The following is a 22,670-nucleotide window of genomic DNA, read 5'->3' as shown; positions in this document are numbered from 1 at the left end:
CCTGCCCCCGGGCGCTGCGCCGCTCCCCCGGGCCCGGACCCCGCGCCGCCGCCGCCGCCGCCGCGCCCCGCCGCGCCCCCGCGGCGCGCTGACCGCCGCCTCTCCTCCTCCTCCTCCGCCCCCGGCCGCCGCCGCCCGGCGACGAGCGCGGCCGTAGTCCCCCCTTCTCCCCCCCCGCCGCCGCCCGCGCTCCCGCGCCCTCGGGCCCGGCGCGGCCGCCAGCCCCGCCGCGGCGCGGCCTCCCTCGCCATGTGAAGCTCGGGAAGATGCGGAGGCGCAGCCCGGCCGCCCGCGGCGAGGGATGAGCCTAGACGGGGAGAAGATGACCGAGGAAGCCTACCCTGACGAGTGAGCGGGGCCGGGGGCGGCGGGCGGGTCGGGGCACGGAACAGGGGGCAGGCTTTGTTGCCCCGGCGGGAACCGGTGCCCGTCGCTCATCTCCGTACCCCGTGCACTGAGGGACAGACGGACCGGCCGCGGGCGGACAGAGGGACGCGGACACGCGCGTTCGTGTGCGCGCCGCCCGCCCGCGCATCCGCCATTTCGCGCTCCCCCGGGGCCGCGCTCATTTGCATACGGCCCTTTCATTCATAAAAACCCCCGGGAGGGCGGCGCGGCCCCGCCGGGGTGCGGGGCCCCGGGGCACCGCAGGGAGGGGGCACCGCCGCCGCTCCCCGCCCCGGTCGAGGGGCTCGGGGCGCCCGGCGGGGGCGGTCGGAGGCGGAAGCGGCGGAGATGGGAGGGGGGAGTGGTGCGCGCCCCCGCCGCGCAGCCCCGGGCCTGGGGGGGTCGGGAAGCGGAGCTGGGGGGGGGGACACACGACGTCGCGGATCCCCGCCCCGGCCGCCACCGTTTTGTGAATAGGAGGGCGGCCGCCGCCGCCGTCACATGACGCCGCATTCATAAACCCGGTCACCGGCGGCCTCTCCATTCACCGTCACCCCCCGCCGCCCACCCCCGCTCCGCCGCCCTCCCGCCGCCTCCCCGCTAATAAACCCCCCGAAAGGCCGCACCGAGGCTTTCAAAATGCCCGACGGTGCCCTTTTCCCTTTTTTAATGCTTTCTTCCCCAAAATAAAACCTAAAGCTACTGCAGCGGAATGGCAGGAAGGGCTCTTTCACGCCGTGCTGGCCCAGGGGCTGTTCCTGGCTATCTCCTTCGGGGTTTTGACAGTCAAGAGGAATGACTCACTGGCGTGCAGGACTGGGTCGGTGCCAAGCGCCATAGGATGTACCGTACTTTAAAACGACTCCTTGCAGTGCTTATAAAGCAGCGTCAAAATTGTGCAACTTTTTGGCTCGGTTTTGAGGTCCGAAAAGATCATAATCGGTGGCATGTGCCACGCTTGCACCTTCATCATGATAAACGTATTTTAGGGTGATTTACTGGAGAAGTGTGAGTGGCGGGGGAAGTGGCTTCTGGCCCCAATGTGTGTGTTGAGAGGAATTGTTATTTTGGCAGCTCTTAATGAAGAGACTATAAATACATGTTTATATGTAGCTTCTAAAATCGTGGTTATTTTGAATTTGGTAACAGAAAAACCAAAACAAGAAAAAAAACCAAAAGAGAAGTAGTTGCATGACCTAGGAGGCTGGAAAAACATGGCCAACTCATTTCCAATAAAAAACCTGCTTCTTCGTTTGGTTTTTTGGGGTTTTTTTAAACTTTTCAAATTGGACAAGAGGAAGAGAAGTGGGTCCCTGTCTCTGGGTTTGAGAACACGGGGTCAAACCTAACCCAATTCAGTGGACAAAAATCTGGCGCTCCCCAGCCTTCATCTTGAGGCGAGATCCTGCTCCAAATGTGTTTTCCTGCAGGGCTCAGTGGAGAGGTGAATGTTGGTGTAAAACACTGAGCACTTGGCTCTGATGGTTAGGTGGGGGTTTTTTTCCCCTGACTGAAGGCTGCAGTTTGTTTTGGGAGTGAATTCTTCCATGTGCTGCTGCGCTGCCATGCTGAGGGAGGCTTCAGCTAATGGTTTTCATGTGTGTGGGAGCTCTTGGGTCAGGCCACCTCTCCTGGGGTCATATGTCAAGCCAGCAGCACTGTGTGCTTTGGTCCCTTGAAGGTTGGGAGTGCTGGTGACCACAGGGAGCTGGTACTCAACCCATTCCCGGGCCATTGAAAGCTTTTTTGTTGGGGTCTGGATGTGTTGACTTTCAGAGTCAGTGGTGCCTCATGGTCCTTACCTCAGTGCACATCCCTGGTGGCTCGCCTGGCGGCCGTGGTTGGGCTGTCAGGGTTTAGCGCAGGTCTTGGCTTTGTAGGGCATGGAGAGGTGTTTTAGGTAAGCCATGGTTTCCTCTGTAAGCTCCTCGCTTCCAGCCTTGCATTGATTGATAGCGTTGCTGAAGTCGGTGACTCATGGGTTGTTTTTTCATTTCAGTGGTGGGTGAAGTGATTTGATTTTTTTTTCTCCAATATATATGGTGTTAAAAGAAATAAGGACAGGCTCTTCTGATAAGTTTTCTCAAGCTGTCAGAACAATGGTAGTATAGCGCGCTATTTGCCCTAGATATCTGGCTTTAATTTGCATAGCTATTCTTGTTTCACTGAGTGCACTGTGAGCAAATGTTAACAGCCAGATTACAAAAAAAGGGACCACTGTCAGGATGCCTTATAGAATAACCCTCTTCAAGTAAATAACAAGGGTTTCTCCCCCTTCTTTTTGCCTTTTTTTTTTAGTAGTTTCTTAAGAACAGCTCAATTACACTTAGAGTTTTGAGGCAATTTATAAAAACGAGAAGGGAAGCAAACAGGACTTGGGATGCTGGAAACTCATCGGTCCCTTCAGAACTGCACCATTTCGGATCGATACTTAGAGGTCAGTTTGTCATTGCCAAGCAAGCGCCTCTTTCTGCATCTCAGCCTTTATTTCTGCTTTCCTCCTTGCCCCTTGCTCAGCCCGTGCTGCCTGCACGTTGCAGGGTGGGGGCAGAATGAGGATGCCAGGTCACAAATCACAGGCTGCGGTGCTGGACCTGAGCGCTGGGGCATTTCGGGCAGCGCCGCACCCAGAAGATGGGAGGCTGTGGGCGACCCTCTCCGAAGCCATCCTGGATGGGCTGCTGCCCGTGGCTTTTCCGCCTGTGAGGGGGAGAATGGAGCTGAGCCCTTAAAGTGATTCGGTTATGCCCGGAGGCTGCTGCCTGCTCGTTCCGATGCATGGTTCCAAGAAAGTCACAGGAAGTAATTAAATGGAAAAGGTCAGAGAACGAGGAAGTGTTGGTCCGCAGCCTTGCGCTGCTTGGGATGGAGCCCGATGCCCTGGCCGGGCTGTGTCCCGGGAGTGTCCCCGCCGCTCCAGTACACGCCTGGTTTATTCCAGTGAGCTGGGAGCGCTCCTGCCAAGTGTTTGCAAGAGGGACTGGTCCCTCGGAGGTTTTTAACGAGCTGGGTTAAGTGGCATATGTCTAGGGTTGCTGTGGTGGTGTGCAGGACAGCAAAATGTGGTGTGAGATCACACCGATGTATTTTTTCCTGTCTAAGGAAAGAAGATTAGACTCAGCTTGCTCTTGCTGGTTCTTTTGCCCATCCAGAAATCTCATTTCCCTTCACATCTGAGCAGACACCAGCGATGTTTGCTCTGAATTCTGAATCCATAAGTATTGCAGTTTGCCCTTTGTGTTGAAAAAAAATTATTTTCCCCCCTTCATTTTCACTACATTTATGCCCCATTCTGATGATTTTTCTGTAGGTATTAAAGGCAGCTCATTCAGCTAAATTATTTTGCTGCAAGTTTCAGCCAGGGAGGAAGGCATGGGACACACTGTGTTATGACATTATTGCTCGCAAATAGGACAGGAAATGAAGGATTGCCAAAATATAACTGTTTATTTCTTGGCCTGAAAACATGCCTGTTTAAAATATGACATGTAAGTAGCTGCTTTGTTCGGTCTCTGGGAGAAGTAGTTGTTTGTAAGGGAATAATAGATCTGTCAGATGAAGAAGGAGGGGGGGGGAAAGAATGGATTTGCCCTTTCTACTCTTTCTACTTCTGTTTTGGAAATGCTTGAAAAGAAGTTGTATGTTGAGGATGTATGGAGAGGGTGTTCGGTCAGACAACTGGAAGGAAAGAGGGTTGCCACAAGAGGAAGGGAGCACATTAGACCCTGCTATGGCCCATGCAGCCCATGGGTAATCCAGATGCAGCACTGAAAAGGAGAAACCAAACCAACCTGCCTTTGGGGCAGAAAGTGAGGGTTTTGGTGCAGCTGCCCTCCTTGAGGAGTGCGGTGGGACGGTGTTTGAGTGGGGCGCAGATGCTGCACCAGCACTGGAATCATCTTTGACCTGTTTTTGCAGCCTGTTTTTTTATCTCACTGAGGCACACCCTGGAGCGTGGGTTAAAAGGTAGGTTTTATCTACCTGTTTAATTAAATCCTGAGGCTGCAAACAAAAGTGCGTTGTGTGGCAAGGCTCACTCTTAACATGGGCTTGGTTTGCTGTTAGCTGGATTTAAACCACAAAATTGTTTCCTGTCGACCACCAAATTGCAGGGAGATGATGGTAGTTGTCCTCCTTCTTCAGGACCAGGCTGGAAAATAGGAGCTCAGGAATGAGACACAACATAACTATTGGTTTCAATCCCTCATTTTTCTTTCTTACACGGTCTGGCATACTTGAGGAATCTATAAATTCAGTTTCCTTCCCTCCAGCAGAATGGACATAAGAACTGCTCCTACAACAAATTCATTGAAAAATGTGGCTTTTTTGTTTTTCCTTTTTTTCCCCCACTTTGTAACAGCACAAGGTGATCTTTCTTGCAAGAGCTGTGCAGGGGTGGAGAGGGCACAGAGATCAGTGAAAGTAAAAGTACAGCTCTGGAGACTGTGCTTTTGATATATGCCCTGTTTGCTAAGTGGAGCATTTGATTTTTGTAGGACTTAGGCTTCTAAAGCAGTGTAGAATTTAAAAAAGAAGTAAAATAGAAAAGGTCAGTTGACTAAAAAAGGCACAGATAGACTGTGGAGTTGATTGACAGGAGATAGGAACTGCAGCAGGTCCCCGTTTCTGTAGACTACCAAAAGAAAGCAAGAAGCTGTTGTCACATGAATCGCAGCACTGGAAAGAGAGGTCTGCTCCAAGCCTGGCAACAAGCAGAGCAGGGCAGCATCTCCCAGCATCTTGCTTGCACTGGCCATTTCTTCCCACTTTGGCCATGGGTAAACTCAGCTGATGGTTTCTAATGATTTATTTTTTCTTTTTTTTTCTTTGTTTCTTTTCTTACCTATTGGTTTTCTGCCAAGATCTTCTGAGTTTTCCTTCCTTCCCGTTTCTCTACCCACGTCCACCCCCTTTCCTTGTCAAATTTCCTTTAATCATTTATTTTTCTGGTGCTTGCTCAGTGCTGTAAACCTGACCCTTTCAAGCTGCAGAGAAATGCAGCTGGGCTGTGCTGGCTGCCTTCTCTCTGTGTCTGACCCTCACCTTGGGTTTTGCATCAGCTCTTGGGAGCAAAGGCTGGGTTTCTCAGGATTTGATTCCTTGCAAAGCAGGGAAAACCATCTGTGGCCCCGACTCCTGGCTGAGTGGAGGCTGTAGAGCTGCAGGATGGAGCTGGGATGAGGAGCAAGAATGGCAAAGCAATGCACTACTACTGCACTTCTGCCCACCAGCACAGCGGTTCTGGGAGGTTTATCACCATCGGTCTTGGTACCTGCAAATGTTCCCAAACCTCATTTTTCTGCTCCAGCTTGACGTCAGACAAGTGTTGTGGGGGCAGGTGGACATCATCTCAAAGTCCAGGAGGATGTCTTCACTCCATGTCATTTTCTGTCTCTATTTCCTTTTCTCCACACTCTCGAGGGTATTGTTTTGCTTCCTCTCGATTTTATTTCTATTCCTTCTTGTGTCACACTTGTCTGGAAGCAGGACTTCTACGAGTCATGCTGCTGGCAAACCCTCATGGCAATATTTTCTCCTCACATCAGGGGAAGGTGATCCTTGCAACATGCACCCAGTGGGGTAAAACACAGTAGATGCTTCAACTTAAAGTATGGTGTTTTATCAAAAGCACTATTACAAAACCTGCTTTCAAGGCTGTTGGAGACTTTTCTGCCAGCAGGTTCTACCTGTTGCAGTAGGTCTGAAGTGAGTTTTAACCCAAAGTACTGTTTTTGTCTCTAGCCTGCTTGTTCTTACAGTCTTTGAATAACTTTATTGTTTGACTTTGCTTGCAACTTGCCCTTCAAGGACTATGTTTTGGGGACTTGTGTCCCTGTCACCCCCCCTCCCCTTTGTTCCCAACTCCTGCATGTAATCAGAGGAGAGATCTTGAGTCTATCAGCTGAGTACTGCTGATGGCTATTCCAGCTAGGAAGGAAGCTTCTTATTGGCAGGCATGGGGAGGAAGGTACAGTTGATTTCCCTGTCTGTGGTGGTTCCAAAAGTGGGATTGCAGAATTGTCTAAAGTGTGGACTTTGACAGCAGTGTCTGGCAAGGACAAAAACATTTCATGACCTGAAGACTGGGGTGGTGAGGAAGCTCTTTCCTTGCTAGCTAGAGCTTTTTGTCCCAGGTACTACAGAAATGAGGAAAAATGCAAGCCAGAATTAGCGTCTTCAGTGAGCTATTTGAAGGATAAATGGGCTTTCAGAAGTAATATTAGGACTCCTTACCTGTGTACATCTCTCCCTAGGAGCAAAAGTGTTTGTCTCTTGTTGAGTGTAACCACTTCCCTCTCCTTTTTAATAGGAGGGTTGAGTTGGTCACTGTTGCACCTCTGCTGCTGCTCTTTGCCAGACTGGCGCTGGGAGATGTGCTGTAAAACCTGATAGCGTCTTTTGATTCTGTGTATGGAAAACACATCTTCCAGCTTGTGGGGACCTGTGCTGCCGTGCAAGGACAGGAGCATGTTCTGCACATGCACTCAAGTCCCAAGGAGGTCTGGAAACACTTACGTTGTTGGTTTTTTTAACTGCATTATACATACATCCTGTTTGGATAGTCCCATTACTTCTTTTCTTGCTGGCTGGAAGTGGCTGCTTCCCTCCTGTACATTAAAATATAGAACATCGTTTGCCTGTTTGAGTATTTGAGAGCAAGATTAGTTTCCATTGCAATACTTGAAATACACTGAAGGCAATTGTACAGCAGTCAGTTTTAAATCGCTGTGGGAAATCACAAAGCTTCTTCCCTAAACACTGGAGCCTGATGCAGCACCACATTTCACCTACCAGCTCCTTGCTGGTCCTCCCCTCACCTGCAGAAAGACATTTCTTAAATGATGTGGTTTTACAGGAATTAAGTCCATGTTTAGAATTAGTTGATGCCACTAGAAGCAATTAGTATCTGAGCTAAAGCACACCTGTGTAATTTACCTTTTTTGTTTGAGTCTCTAGACCATTTATGCTTTTAATTTATTTGTTAATTCCCATACTAGTGGTGGAAAGCATTTTTCTGGGGGACATACTTGAGGTGAAAGAAGGGTCTCCTTTCTGTCTGGCTTTCTCCCTTTAAATACTGGCAGCACTTCTTTTTCTGTAATGATTCCTAGTCCATAGCACCTTGAGCAGGTCCCTGTTTTGAGGAGGATGCTGCCCCAAAAGATGTGTTCATGTTCACCCCCTCACTAAAGGCAGAGAGCTCAGCTTACCTGCACTCGCTGCATTTCTTCGCTGACATGTCCGAACACTCCCACCTGGGTTTCCAAGTGCTTGGAAGGCATGCTGGCTGTTCACCTGGTTTTACAAGTGGAAAGGTATGCCCTGGAGCTCAGGGAAGGTTGCTAACTAATGCTTCAAGTTGCAGCACAGAGGGAAGCGTGTGCTTTGCCTCAGGTTGGGACAGAAGGGGGCGGGAGGAGAGGGTGAATCGCTGGGATCATGCCTTGGTAGCAGTCGGAGTTCTGGGCAGCTCATCACCACACCCATCTTTGTAGAATCTTGAGGACTGTAAAGGGGAAACATATCCAGGTTCTAATACTGGAGAGCTATTTTTTTTTTGTTTTCCAGTGGTCCAAGGGATGCTATAAAAGAGCTGCTGAAAGGCATCAGCAGAGCTGGCAAGTACAGTCAGTACTGCTGTGGGGATCTGGCTCTGGGGTTGCAATTATTTACAAACTCTCTCGTTCTTTAAAATGATGTAGAGATCTGAAAGTATTACCTGGGTTAATTTAAAGCATGCTTGGAGATTATAGATGTGTAGGTTAGTTTTTGTTCAATTACTTACTTTTGTTTCATATATTTGTGTGATTACTGTAATGCTTGAATCTTTGCACCTCTCCATGATTTGTCTGTACTGTGAGATTGAGCGTTTGAGGTCAGAAGTCCAGTGGTTCAGTGGGGTGATGAATGCCTAATTTTGCCTTAGGTGCCCCATGCAGTGGGTCTTGATGATATTGATGAGCTGAGAAATTCCCCCTCCTCTGCCAGCAGATTGGCTGTGAAAGAGCTGCATGGGAGAGCATGTTGCTGAAGATGGGGGCCAGACCTAGACCTGCCTTCTCCAATTTTCTTCACAGTTTCAACAATGCAGCCACCTTACATGATCACATTTCCTAAAAACCAAAGTGCCTGGTTCCTTAGTGCTGATTTCTTTTTAAAGTTTTTATTTTCATTTTTGAAGTTGTATTAAAAGCCCTGCTTGCCTTAGTGGCAATAGAGGGCTAGGGTATAGACACCTCTATTAGATTTCAGTGTAAATCTCTGTATTTCGGGAGCTTGTTATGCTCCATGTATTTAAAGTGTGTGTGTTTATAAATTATGGAAAAGCCACTGATACTTCTGTGGTGGACATTTTTATTTTAAATACTGGTGAAATTGCAGCTAAAACTTTATCACTAGAGGTTTATAATGGTGCCAGTGTAATTCATCCTTGACTGAAACTTGGCATGGGAGGTGTTAAGCTGGTTGCTTTACATGTTGTTACTATATGTATGCAGTTTGGTGGCTGTAAAGATAAAAAGGATTAGGAAATGGTACACAGTTTTATAAAATAGTAATTCTCATGCTTGCATTGCTTGAACGACCTTGTGTTTTTAAAAAGGCACTTGGTGTTTAGTTAAACTAGAAGAAAAAGAGAGTGCAGAGCTTTTTTTTTTGTGTTTAAAAGCAAGAATAAAAGGCTGCAGTACAATTAAGCCATTAGAGCTGCTTAAGGGAAAAATTTCCTTCTTTCTTTTCTGTGCAAGTATTTGGCATTTTGTTATAGTAATATTTCATGAGTGTATTGAATGGCTGGAAAATTACTAAACAGTGCTGGAAATGAGCCTCTGCTTGTTATTTGAAGGAAGTGAAATGCAGAGTTGACCAGATTGGTTAAAAATAATAAATAAAATTTAAAAGTTAAAGGGGTATTGAGAGGAGAGGGACAGGCTGGTGTGGAGAGGGAACTGGAGGCACACAGAGAGCACGATCTCACAAATGCAGTCAGGAAGTTCTAGAAATACCCTTTATAAACCCTGCATCCTACAGGAAGAACCTTAAACTCCAAATAAACCTTTTCTCCTTGTGCCTATGTATACATAAACTCCACTGATTTGGAAGATCTTATCAGTCAGTGATGTGCCTTTTTACAGTAGTTCCTAAAACAAGTTATATGATAGATATCAACTGTTCTTCTCTTCTTAGCTGTTTATCAGGTTTGTTTGTGTTTTTACCAGTTACTAAAGTCTGTGTCTCCCTCACCCTTACCCAGAAGTCCTAAAACTTCCCAGGTCAGTCTCTCTGGGTAAGTGACCAGTTTTGGTTAATGTCCTTACAAACACAGAGTCAGGAGGAAGGTGAGGGATTTTATCTGTTTGACATGGGGGAGGATGGTCTTCCCCTACCTCAAAGTTATGATTATAAAAATGTGGTATGTGTAGAAATGCTTAGCAACAACAGATAAAGGAGAGACAGAAGTGGACTTATTTTGATGCCTTGGATTGAACTCCAAAAGAGTTTATTTATCCTGGGATTGCTGTGGCCAGCTTGCATGATGCTGGGCTGGATGATGTTAAAATATATGTGCCTCCCTTACTGTGATGTTTTTACCCAACTTCTCTTCTGTGCTTGCACATTAAAAATCTTGCCTCTCTCCCAGGCTTTTTACTGTGTCCTAGGAATAACTGTGGCCCAGAGGCCAGGATCTAGCCAGAGTCTCCCAGTTTTTGGATGTGGATATCGTGGTTGGTGTGCCAGTGACCTCAGCTGTGCTGATCCTCCCCCAGTGAGCAGTTGAGGAGCCCTTTAAAATCACAGCCCATGAATGAATAAAATTACAGCTTAACAAAGTCAGGCACCAGCCATTCATTTGGTTTGGTTCTGCGTGTGTGCCTTTAAGCAAGAGTCCTGAAATAAATTTCCAGTGCATGCAGAAAAGCCGCTCTTCAGCCCAGAATCCCCATGAGCATAAACGATTGTTCCCTAGAGTTAGTAGTTACATGGACTATTTTAGAAATGGTGGTCCTGAAAATCCATGAATTGAAACACCAAAACCCCTATCTGAGGCAGTTTTATCTTGGTTGGCTATGGAGCACTGAAGTTCTGCAGTACTTAGTGCTTGTGCATCTGTGTACTCTGTATTTTCTAGTTCAGGAAAGCTCTGGGTGAGATGTAGACTGGATTAATTAGTCGATAAAATTTGGTGTTCTATCCAAAAGTCATTAAATAATACATCTAGCTGCTTTATTGCTGTTGGGGGTGTTTGGGTGGTGTTTTTTTTTTTTTCTTTTTTTTCCTCCTTCCCTGGGCTATTTCCCTAAGGAAGCGTGGGCAACCTTTATCAGAGTATTGGTGGAATAGCTTCCCCAACCTTTCATAAGGTCAAATAAAAAAATAAACAACCCTTCTTATGGGAAGGAAGGGATGGGGAAAGAAGGGTGTTTGTGTACACCTTCCCATTCATGTTTTAAAGAGCAGATATATAAACTTCTGGAGTCAGTGCTGTGTATCTTGTGCCATTATAGGAGCTGAGAGTTGGAAGCTTAATTTGCTTTCTCAGCGCTGACTTGAACAAAACCAAAGGGGAACAGCAGTGAGCAGGGGAGCACTGTGCTGCTTTTGAGTTTGCCTCTGCTGGCCAAATGCACTCCCATGTTCTGCAGTGATTGAAGCAATAAAATCAGAGTGATTCTGCTAATCCATTCTATTTGGATTGTGAAAGTAACTGAGGTTTTTATGTTGATTTGGGGTAAGGTGATACAGAGAAGAAAATACATCCTTTTTTCCGTCACTTAAGCGTTGAGATTTTAAAAGGCATGCCTTTTGTACAAATTTCATATACAGGAAAAAAAGCAATTAAATATTATTAGACTGTTTCCCTCTTTTACTTGCTCTCTGCTGCAGGAATGGGAGAAATAATTTCTCACAAGACCATTTACCAGGTTTTGTGGTTATACATGAGTCTGGTACCCTCCTGTACATAGTCAGTTGCAAATAGTGCTTCTACATATTTTAAGAAAAAAAAATTGCTCCAATTTCAGTGCTTGGGGTACAAATGGTAGAGGTGAGACTGAAAATTATCATCCCTGGTTGGACATTCATCAGATCATCATTTTTTACCTTGGGTCACAAGTAGTGAGCCCTGGATATACTTGCTCACAGTGTGGGAGTTTAAAACAGCAAGGTGCTGCCTTTGTCCAGTATAAATAATCCCTTGTCCTGTAAGCCTGGGTTGGAAAGCCCAACTGCTTTGCAAGGGGTACCTGTGTCTGTTGTCTCCAACCACTTGTCTATGGAACAATTAGACATAATATATAACATAAGCTGTTTGTTGTGAATTATGCTGTAAAGAGCTCAGTAATGGGCTCCAGTGAGCTAGGTGAAAGCTGCTGCTGGTTGCAGAGAACATGCCTGCATTTGGAGGAGGTTGTCTCTTGAAATGGTCAGCATTAACTCTCCTTCAATTGAGAACTGAACATCAAAGGCATAATCCTTCACATCCTCTCTCATCTTTATATGAAAGTGACTCTCCAAATCTTAGCATGCATTAAAAAATACTTGGTAGGTTGCTACTGATGTTACTTCTGAGTGTGGTTAGCACTAGATTTATTTTACAGTGGATATTGAAGTAAACATCCCTGTATGTAATGAAAGCAGTGAGGAGAGGAGGCAAGGATGGAATGACAGAGAAATTTGTCTTAATTGGTGATGTCTCAGCAGAAAAAATACAATTTTTTTTTGTACTGATTAATTTCAGCTCGTGGTTTTATTAACTGCCATGATGTGAATTTGGGGCAATTGGGTCATTCTTTGCCAGAGAGGGAACAAGAAGGTGGTGACTATTTTTCTTAGACCAGAGTGAATCTACTTTGTGTCTGCAGATGGTGTCTTCCAGTGTTAGACAGTGAGTCTTCTTGGCTTATCCTTGAGGGGTGCATTCCTTACCAGATACAGAGCACCAGCTATTTCCTTACCTGTTACGCCTTATCATATCTTACATTCTGGATTCTGCACTCTTTTAAGCTCTCATTTCCTTAGGTGGATAGAATAAATGTTGAGCCCCTTTCCTCTGCTTCCACGTGACTTTTGTGAGCAAGAAACTTCTGCTGCTCCCTGAACTTCTGTGTAAAGCCAGCTCCCCAGGACAGAAGGAGGAAACTCCTTGAGAGCGCTCTCCAGCATCGAACTGCCCCACATAAAAGCACGTTTGTACATTTTGTTACACGCAGGAATTCCTGGCCGTACCCAGCCCTAAGCAAATAGCCAGGGAGAGGCAGCTGGAGCATGACGGATGGCGGTGGTTGCAGGGACGTGAGGCGTGGAAGTCCACAGAGCAAAGCAAACAGGGAAGGGAAACTGTGCTGTGTTTTACAGAACTGCTGTTGGCTTAGGACAGAGCTGTCTGGCGCCTCAACTTCTCCTCAGGATCTCATGTAGCAAGGACAAAAAATGCAGAACAGCTTGTTGAATTTGGGTTTTTTTTAATCCATAGGTAAATTTTCCTGTTATGTCATGCGTTTCAAGACACTTTAAAATGATAAGTGTTGATCAATGAAGGAAGTACCTAACCCCTTTGGGGTGTTTTGCTGATTTGATGTTTTGCTTCAAATTCTTGACGGCAGAGAACTTAGGAGGCTTATAATCTTTTTCTCAGAAATGTATTATATAAGGTCCAGGGCAGTCCTACCTGTAAATTGCTAGAGCTGTCCTTAGAGTTCCCCAGGTTAGTGAGATGGCAGAAAACCAAGGAGGGCTTTCCTTGGATGGCTTCAATGGGATTGTCCTTGGCTGAGCACCTGTTTCAGGTATCTCTTGCTGTATAATTCATAAAGGGAATTTAGAAACTCCCTTGACACCAAAGGCAAATCTTTGAATCCCAGGAAGAAACATATAACTGGAGGGAGAGTGAAGTGTGGCTTGTAGGAAGGTGCTGCATTACAGAGAACATGAATGAGTTTCTTCATTTAATTGAATAAAGAAAAGTTGAAAGGTTTGTGCTTATTTACGGCTTGTATATGTTTTTGCTGTCTTATATGTAACTTATTCTGAAAACTAGACCTTAAATATGGGGGAAAGAAATACCTAAAAGGCTGAAATCCAGTCCCTGTATATTAATTTTATTTTGGAACATTTTAAATACAGGAACTTCTTTTGCAGCACTGTGGTTTTGTCATTCATGAGCTAATTAAAATGTTAAATATACTAACCTCTTCTGTGCTTAAAAAAGATACTTTTTTCTGTATGTGCTAACTTCCCCACTGTCGGATAAGCCTTAGTTTTGTCAGAAGTGTCTTGTTGGCATCTCCAAGGCTTGTGCAGACTGTCGCCCCATGTTGCATAGCACAGCACTCTTGGCTTGTGTTGTCCATGGCTGTACCGCCAGTTTTGTGAGCACTTTTTGACATTTAGCGCTCCTCTGCTTTATGGTACATATGCATGCACTAGTCAGTTCACATCATGGAGCAGGGTTGTGGTGGAGTGGATTTTTATTTTTTGTTTGTTTCTTTAGCAAGGCAGTGTGCTGACTCTGTTCTTCCTTTTGGCTAAAATTAAACCTTCTCCCCACCCCACGCTGCTCTCCCACCCTTGGACTTCTATTACATGAGGCATGAGAGACATGCAGAGCAGACCATAGGTTGGCATGAAGTTTCAATTAACTATTAAGTTCTTTTAGCTAGGGATATGATCTAATTAAGCATGAAGAGTATGCTTGCCCCAGGTGAGTAGAAAGCTTGCCCGAACAAGCATTGTGGCACCGCACAAAAATCTCTCCCTATCAAAGGACAAGCTTAATTTTATCCCTGCAAATTTAAATGGGATGTAGCACCTTCAGCAGCCCACGGGTGCAGGTTAAAGTTAATAAAACCAGGTATTTGGAGACAGTGTGAGCATCTCTGGGCTCCTCAAAGCCCCCTGTGCCCGTTCCACAGCAGCATTTCAGGAAAGCAAGTGAGGAGCCCCCTGGAGCTTGCAATGCCACATGCTTGGCAGAGGAAGTCCCAGGCACTATCCAGGAGTGGGATTTTTGAAATAGTGCCTGTACCATCCTCCATGCTGGCAACAGCTGGTCATTATAGGCATGGTGGGTATCTGGGGTCCCTGGCACCAGAGCTCAGCCTTCCCCATCGCTACCTTGCTTGGCAGGAGAGTCCAGAGTCTGTAAGTGCCATGAAGAGTTTTGAAGCTGCTTGAATTTTATATTGTTTTTGTTGTTGTGATTTTACTTCTCATGTCATTGGCGTGCCAAGTACTGATGGACCTCAAACACTGATTGATTAATGGGTAAGGCAAAAATGCCCCCTGCAGCCAGGACTGTGCAAAGTGAAGAAGCCATGAGATGTCCCAGAACAAAAGTCCAGCGCTTTCAGCATCATCTGGCTTACAACTGTCCTGGACACTGCTAGAGCTCAGAAGCCAGATGAGGCACCCACCATTTTATTGTGCTTTGCTGTTACTTCATAGTATTTTTATGTGCTTTGAAGAAAAGGACTTGAAGAGCCAGTCTGTGACTTCTGAAAGTATCTCTTGGGTATTGGCAGACAATGGAGCGAGCAAAACACTGTTGTATTTTGCTAGCTGGTTCTCTACTGATGATCTATCTCAATGGACGGAGTCAAAGTTTGGTACTTTTGTGGAAGCATTGCACAGGGTTTTTTGGTAGCTCATTCCTTCATCTGGAGCAAAGAAGGGGTGAAGTCAGGATATCTGGGTGTAATTTCAGAGTTGAAATTACTTTTCTGGGTGATATATTGGGGTGGAAAGCACAGGAAGTCTTGGTAAGCGCTATATATGGGTGCAGCTTCTTACCTCCACCTCAAGTACTTAATCAGCCAGAGAACATAAACTTTAGCAGTGTTTCTGATAGTGATTTCCTAGAGGCTGGTGCTTATGGGCTCCGTCTGTTGTTTTTGTTATTATTATTGTTCTTCCAATTTCTGCTTGTAACTGATGTGAGCTGTTTAATTACCAATGCCAGTACTTAACAGGAGGAAATACAAGGTGGTGTAGAACATTTGGTCCCATAAAACCCTGGTACATGAGCACACATGGGGCAGACAAACCCAGAAGGTAGCAAAGGTAAAAACTGGGCTATTGAATTTGCAGCAGTTCAGCAGCATTTGAATGTAAGTAATCATGTGGAAAGGAAACGTGAATTGACAAAAGATGGGTACCCACTGATGACCATACTGTTACAGGCAGTCACTGTTCTTCTTAAGAGCAAAGCAGAAGGTGTGTGGCTTGGTGTAGTGTGTGTCAGACAAAGAGCAGCTGCTTCATATTTGATCCAGTATAGAGGTACTTAGAAATTTGTGTGCAATAACCGTACAAATAACATCTGCATCATTAGTGCAGTTGTGGTAGAGGTCAAATGGAAAGCAGGGCTGATGGTGTTGCACTTGCATTTTCCTAACATAGATAATTTTCCCCCTGCTAGTTAACTAACATCCACTAACTAACATGGAAATTTAATTGTTTTTCCTAAACAGTGAATGCCCTAGTTCAAAGGGATGACTTTCAGTGGACAAAAATAACTCAGCTATAAATGGTACTGAAGAGTGAAGTGATGAGGATATATTAGGAGTATTAAATATTTAAACCTTTTTTTCAGGTTAAGTTGAACTTATTTTCTGCATTGATAGCTTTCTGTGCTCTGGGAATTCTGCAGAAAGATTTGAATTCTGCTCTTAGGTTGGCATTGAGTACATGTGCGTGGCATTGGTTGCAGTGGGAATTATCTAGATTTCTTGCAGGCTTTTGCAAGAAAAAGATGGAGAAGCTGTTTCAAAAAGATCCTGAGTAAAGACAAATTGATTTGGGGGTCCTGTCTCCTACTCTCCCCACCTCCTTTTACATCCGAACACCCCATGGCAGTGCTGTGCCTCAGCCTGACTCACTTAAGGAGGATAAGTTATATATCATAGAACAGAAGTCTGAGGGCTCCTTGTGATGCCACCATCAGTGAACACACCAGATGTTTCTGAAACAGAAGCAAAGTTTGGTGCCTCCAGACAAAGTGATGGGTCTGTTCAGCTCCGGTGACTTGTGACAGTCTGAAAATCGTTGTGCCGCCAGGTTGCTGCAGAAGTGGTGGGTGGCCCCAGCACATCCCAGCTGCATCCTTGTCATTCACAGCAGTGATGCTTTTATTTTCGTTTGAGCACAAACTTAAGGCAGGAGAGTCCAGAACAACTTTTCTGTTTGTGGCAAAGCCCTTCATTTCCAACAAGCACTGCCTTAATATTGTTACAGTAAATATACCAAAATACATTTCTGGAGTGAACGCCTAGCCCTGTGGCCGTGGGGGAAATGCAGCATCAAAATAACTTGATTTATTGGTGTCAGCTATAGAGTATTGTCTGTGCATCAATTCATAATGGCCTTACATGAGGTGAAAACTGAACAACAGTGTTGGTTAGGGAAACAGCAGATCTGTAATGTGCAGGATGGCCTCCCCATCTGACAGCTCTGGGGATCTGGGTGAGGAAACTCGCTGCAGCTGCTTTTGTATAGAGAATGGTATGACCTGCAGATGGAGGCTTTTGCTGGTATCTTAAGCTTCAGAAAAACAAATATTCCCTCAAAATAACATAAAAAAATAAACTTCCACTTCTTCCTGTTTTTATAGTTCACTTGTTTCCTCAGTGTCATGGTTTTGTCTCCAGTACTGTAGATTGTTAATCTTCAGAGGATCAGGACCTTCATAGAAGTGTTTCCTGTACATGTTTATCTGTCTTTTTAACAAATTAGTATCTGTTTGTTCTCCTCTGAATTTTCCTGCAAATAATAGGAAACTCTTCCCTCAGTAATAAGGCTTTTTGCTAGAAAAAATATCTGGATGAATCACTGCCAAGAGTTAAAGTACCTTTTTTATGACTTCATTGATGGCAACCTTTGGGACATCTGCAAGTGGCACCAAATTCCAGAGGTCACTGTCCTTGTGTTAGTTTTGGCAAAGCATTGTTTCGGCTAAACTTCATTTACTTGGTTGTGAATGCATCTGGAGGACTCCTATCTCAGTGTTAGCTGGAATTCCAGAGGAGGAATGCTGCTACATCCTAGGCTTTCTCTTGAGACAGCCACAGATTTCCACTTAATCCTTTAGCAAGGTGAGCATTGGCCATTAGTCAACTGTTTTCCACATCCAGATGTTGCATTGCCTTGTTATAATGGGATGGAAACAATCTTTTCAGCTGCTACACTAATAACTTTTGTTACTTCTAGCTAATTTTAACACTAAGTGCATGCATTAAATGTGTAAATATATTCCTCCTATATTCCTCATGCCATGTGTGCGTGTGTTGGATGGGGACTTAACTCCCAAGTCCTCGCTGGACTCATTGCAGCCCAAGCACATCTGGACAGGGTGAAGACAGGAGAAATGTGATTTCTCCCCTCTCAGAATTGATGGTATGTGTCATCCATGCATTCCAAGGGGGAGCGCTGGATTTGGATGAGTAACTGACTTTCCCCCTCAGCTTTCTATTTCGAAATGAGCTGTTGTCATCTGACTCCGTCACTGAATCTGCTGGAGCTGGGCCTGTAGGTCAGAGCTCATTCTGGCACAGCCTGGGGTTCCCGTGGCAGAATGCACTGGGCTGTGTTCATATCCACAGCATCTTCTCAGCACTGGCCTGGTGGCTCCCAGGCTGTCCCTGCACAACCTGCACCCCTTGTTGTCCCTGCAGCTGTGCTGGGGGAAGCACAGGTTGGGCAACAGCCTTCTCATGGTGCTAAGATTAATAAAAAGGCATCCCTGGACAAAGGAGCAGCTTGTGGGCCTTTGCCCCACCTTGCAGATTAATGCTGAAAATATCTCTTTATCTCACACAGAGAGACATGGGGGAGTTTTCCTTGATTTGGGTTTGGGGTTTTTTTCAGACGTCTTGTCAACTTGTGATTTCCCATCGTGGTGCAAACTGTTTAGCAAAGTTTGTACTCGTCTTGCTTTTGGGCAGTGGTCTTCCCCCTTAGGAGGCCAGAAAGTCGTTGGTGTGTTCTCAGAATATTAATGTCTAGTGGAAAAGAAGGCCATGCAGGGCAGTCTTGACACATCACTCTTCTGCTGCTGACTTCTCTGGGAGCCAAAACTTCACAGTGGAGTGCTGTGCACAGAGCTGCCCCTCCTTTTGCACAAATACAGAGGAGACCCATCTTCAGACCAATGCTATTCCTTGCTATAATTTCTTTTGCTCCAAGATATTAGTGGACATAGTGGCAGAGACAGATAAGTCCTAAAGTCAGACTTATAGCTGGATGAAACTGCCTGAAGAAAAAAACCCAGGTTTGTTGGTGGCTCATAGAAGGGTAAGCATGCACCTTTTGTCCTTGGATTTAAAACCCTGGTTAAATCTGAGTTTAAGGGGAGGGGGAAAAATTAAGCCAGTTTGGATTGAGATAAACACTTGTGGTTTCATTATCATCTACTGAACATACATGTAGAGTAGTTGTTACATGGCTTGAGACAGAGTAAAGCCATTGGGAAATCAGGAAAAAAAATCAGGGTATATCTTCTTCCTCCCTTGTAGATACTTCAGTCATTTATTGAAAATGGACAGTATATGGTATAGATGGGGCTTTCCCAAACATAAAAGATAGATGCTTTCTTCCCACGGATCTTCTGCAAGGAGATAATGTTGCTTCTCTTCAGGTTTCATTTTTTTGATGCCTTTAAACAGTGCTGTGGTCATTTCAATTAATAGACTTGCATAAGCTGTTAGCAGGTTTTTTTGGTCTGATGTTGTGGTATTCCCCAATGAATCCAGAAGATTTGAGATGGCAGCTCCCAGCTAGTAGTGAGTGTACCAAAAACCCTGATGGGTACAGGATGAAAGGAAAGACCATGAGAGTCTTTGATCTCTTCCATATATATCAGGGGACTCCAGCTGTCCCTGTACTGAACCTTTTCAGAAGGAATTGGTGTGAGAGCATGAACATGCAGTGTGTTGAACAACTCATCCTTACCTGCCAGAATGAGAAAATAGGATGACCCCAAGATGATTCCCCTACTGGATTTCTCTGCTGTGTGCAAGCAAAATCCCTCTTGCCAGGGACAATTCAGCGGGCACTTGGCACCACCGTATCTTCCAACATTTAGATTCTGCCTGTTAAAGCAGAGCACAGGAAATGCAAGCCATTAAGCGCATGTGACAGTGTTGTGACCAGGTGAAGGACAGCGGCAGGGAGAGGGGCACAGGCACGCAACTGCCAGCATCTTGAGGAAACGCCTATTTGTTTGTCCTTTTTCCAAAGCCCTTCGGCTGTGCAAGGGAAGCGACAGCAGAGATGTAAACAGGAAAGCTGGCTGCAGGGAGAACAAAGTCGGGGTTAGGAGATGCACGCAGTTGGCCAGAGGAAACCGAAGGTACTGGTGAGAAATCTCTGCCTGCTATAGGACTTAAATAATAAAATCTGTAAGCTAAGAAATAGAATCATAGAGCCATAGAATGGTTAGGGTTGAAAGGGACCTTAAAACTCGTCTTGCTCCAAAGACCCTGCAGGGGCATCTCCCACCACACCAGGCTGCTCAAAGCCCTATCCAACCTGACCTTGAACACTTCAGGAATGGGGCACCCACAGCTTCTCTGGGCAGCCTGTGCCAGTGCCTCAGCACCCTCTGAATAAAGAATTTATTTTTAATATTTAACCTAAACCTGCCTTCTTTCATCTTAAAGCCATTCCCCCTTGTCCTACCACTGCATGCCCTTATGAAAATAGTTAATGCTGGATGTCCTGATCCAAAGCAGGCCTGGTGATACTTGCAGTACCCTTTACAGGAGGGAAAGCCTGCCTTGTGTTTTTTCTGTGTTCTGAAGGAGGCAGAATATGAGGATAACTCATAAATGAGCAATAAAATAGTTCCCACACTACTAAAAATGGAAAGCGGAATCATAAGCGTTAACCATCTTCCTGTAAGTCTGTAAAACAGCAGCTTGTTCCCAGGAGCACTGAAAAGAAGAGCTGGACAAGGTACATTTTAAGGGCAAGATAATGTTTTACTAACACTGACAGAGAAGCAGAGTGGTCTTGAAAACTTAAGCTAGTTAGTTCAAGTCAGTCCCTGGCAAAACAGGGAGCTGGCTGGCAGGAGGCACAGTCAACAACAGATTGGAGAGTGTGAAGCTGGACCTGGTCAGCACAGTTTTACCAGAGTTTTCAGTGATTTTGGGAATGTAGGTGGATAAAGGTTATCATATCCTGGTGTCTGCCTCTTGGTCTGCAGGTGGTTTTACCATTGAATATTGAGTTCTGGTGTGGGGCTTTCCAGGAGATAGTGCCAGCCCTCAGAGAGCAGTAAAGATAATTTGAAATCTAGAGGGAAGAAATTGGAGAAGACACAAAATTATATATCTGGTTTAGGATGTGCATAATTAGTCTGAGAGTACTCGCATGGTAAAAAAAGTTTATCCTAAAGAAAAGGAAAGAACAGATGCAGTGGTTAAAAGACTCACACTTAAGTACCTCTACTTTGAGCTAAGTATTAAAGTCCAAAATAAAAAGGGAGGAGCGAGGCCTTGGTTTTTCAGTAGCTTGTTTTTTAAACCAGTTTCCTATTGAGAAAATGAAAGTTTGCTGTGTGCCCTGTGATGTTGAGGCCATGTCACACAAGTAAGGCAAAGTACAGGGTTAGATTTCCTGGAGTACATTACAACTGTTTGTCCAGCTATCAATTAGGAGCTGTGGAGGAAGGGTTTAATTAGAAGAGAAGCACATGAGGCTTTTCCGGTGTGGAGGAGCTCAGTGCATGTCATTTGTAACCTCTTTTCTGGTCATGGATGTTTATGTGGAGTCCTGTAAGATGCTCTTGGCACTTTCCTTTGATCTGTCTGCAGGAAAATGAAGTCCATATGGCCTCCACCCAGATCCTGGCTGGAAATACCCATCTATGCTGGGGTCATTTTTTTGTTGTCATACATATGTACAAAGGTCCATTCATCTATGAGAATGACATTCAAAATAGGGAAAACATGGTAATGATTGGTAGGGAGGAGCATTTCAGTGCTCCTGTAATGTTCAGCAGTGTAAAGTGTATCATAAAATGTCTGAAGTCCTTCTTAAGAATATACTTTTGTGCTCTTTTTCCTATTTTTGCTATACTTCCTGCTTTTCCCTACAACACAGTTTAATGATCCTGGTATTTAGGACAGCTTTGTGGACAACAGGGACAGCATTAGTGCAGTGGGTGTCTCTCAAGTGCTGGGCATAAAACTACACTGACCATGTATGAGTCTTTTGTTGGGGTTGTTGTTTGTTTGGAGGGCATTTGATTCTTTGGTTTTTTTTTTTTTGTTGGTTTTATTTTGGGTTTTGTTAGTTTTTTTAATTAAAACAAAATTGGTGAAAAGTCACCTTCTTTACCTCTTACAAGGCACAGCAAGGAGTGTTCAGGCAATATTGCTGTGGTTAATCTTGAATACTACACTTAAGGTAGGTTACCTGGTGTTTCCAGAGGGTGTGCCATAACAAGGTTCAGTACTCCCAAAATGGACCTGGCCCTGCAGATACTCAGACACCTCACCCTGCACTGGAATTGTGTGCTGAGGCATCTTTGTGCCCAGTTCACAACTGCCAGGGCCTGGTCCCAGGTGCTCTGTTAATGTTTTGCTGCAGAAGTTGAGCCCATTGACATGACTGCTGTTAACAAGGTGACTGAATTTCATTCTCTTCGCCACAAGTACTCCAGCAGCTACAGTGAAAATGGGCTCCTCTTGCTCCAGCCACAGTCTCTGCTCTTTGAACTGTGCTTGTGGTTGGCTGGCAGGCAGCAAAAGACACATCCACCACCTTGCTGGCTCTCCAGGTGCAGTGTTTACTTTAAATTTCTAACAGCAGAACCCTGTAGCAGCATGAATTTTGCTGGGAAATGGAGAAAGATGTTCATGTGTTGGCACAGCCACTCACTGGTCCACACTAGGAATTGCAAGAAGGCTTTGGAGGATGTTTCACTGGTAGGGTTGGGTGTGCAATCTACTGGACTGGGCAGTATTTAAGGGAAAAAATAATCATTATTTTAATTACAATTTTTTTTAAGGGCAGCAGCATTGCCAGTCTTGGAGCTGAGGTTTGTTAGTTTAACCTTAAGGTTAATGAACGTGTGCAAAGGTGAGAACCCAACCAGTGAGTGATTCAGTTGATGCTGATCCAGTGACTTGGTATCTACTTCCTTTTGGAGAAAACCCTTGGGAGCAGAGCTTGAAGCCAGCTGAATGAGTTGGTGGCTCTTCTTGATTGATGCAGTAGCTTCTGGATGTACACAAGAGGCGAGGGCATTATTTCCATCCCTGTGGATTGAGCATGCTGTAACA

The 22,670-nt window shown here is 45.3% G+C and overlaps 1 protein-coding gene across 1 annotated transcript in view; it reads left to right on the top strand.

Moving 5' to 3' along the window:
* Window positions 1-130: 130 nt before the first annotated feature.
* Window positions 131-22,670, top strand: part of SPRED2 (sprouty related EVH1 domain containing 2) — a 58,651-nt gene continuing 36,111 nt past the window's right edge. The window contains exon 1 of the mRNA XM_074537011.1: window positions 131-348. Coding sequence (XP_074393112.1) covers window positions 302-348 — 47 coding nt within the window. The 5' untranslated portion in view covers window positions 131-301. The remainder of the gene's footprint in view (window positions 349-22,670) is intronic.

This window comes from Zonotrichia albicollis, chromosome 3, assembly GCF_047830755.1.
Source record: "Zonotrichia albicollis isolate bZonAlb1 chromosome 3, bZonAlb1.hap1, whole genome shotgun sequence".
Classification (NCBI taxonomy): Eukaryota; Metazoa; Chordata; class Aves; order Passeriformes; family Passerellidae; genus Zonotrichia; species Zonotrichia albicollis.
This window is presented reverse-complemented; position numbering and strand designations above follow the sequence as displayed.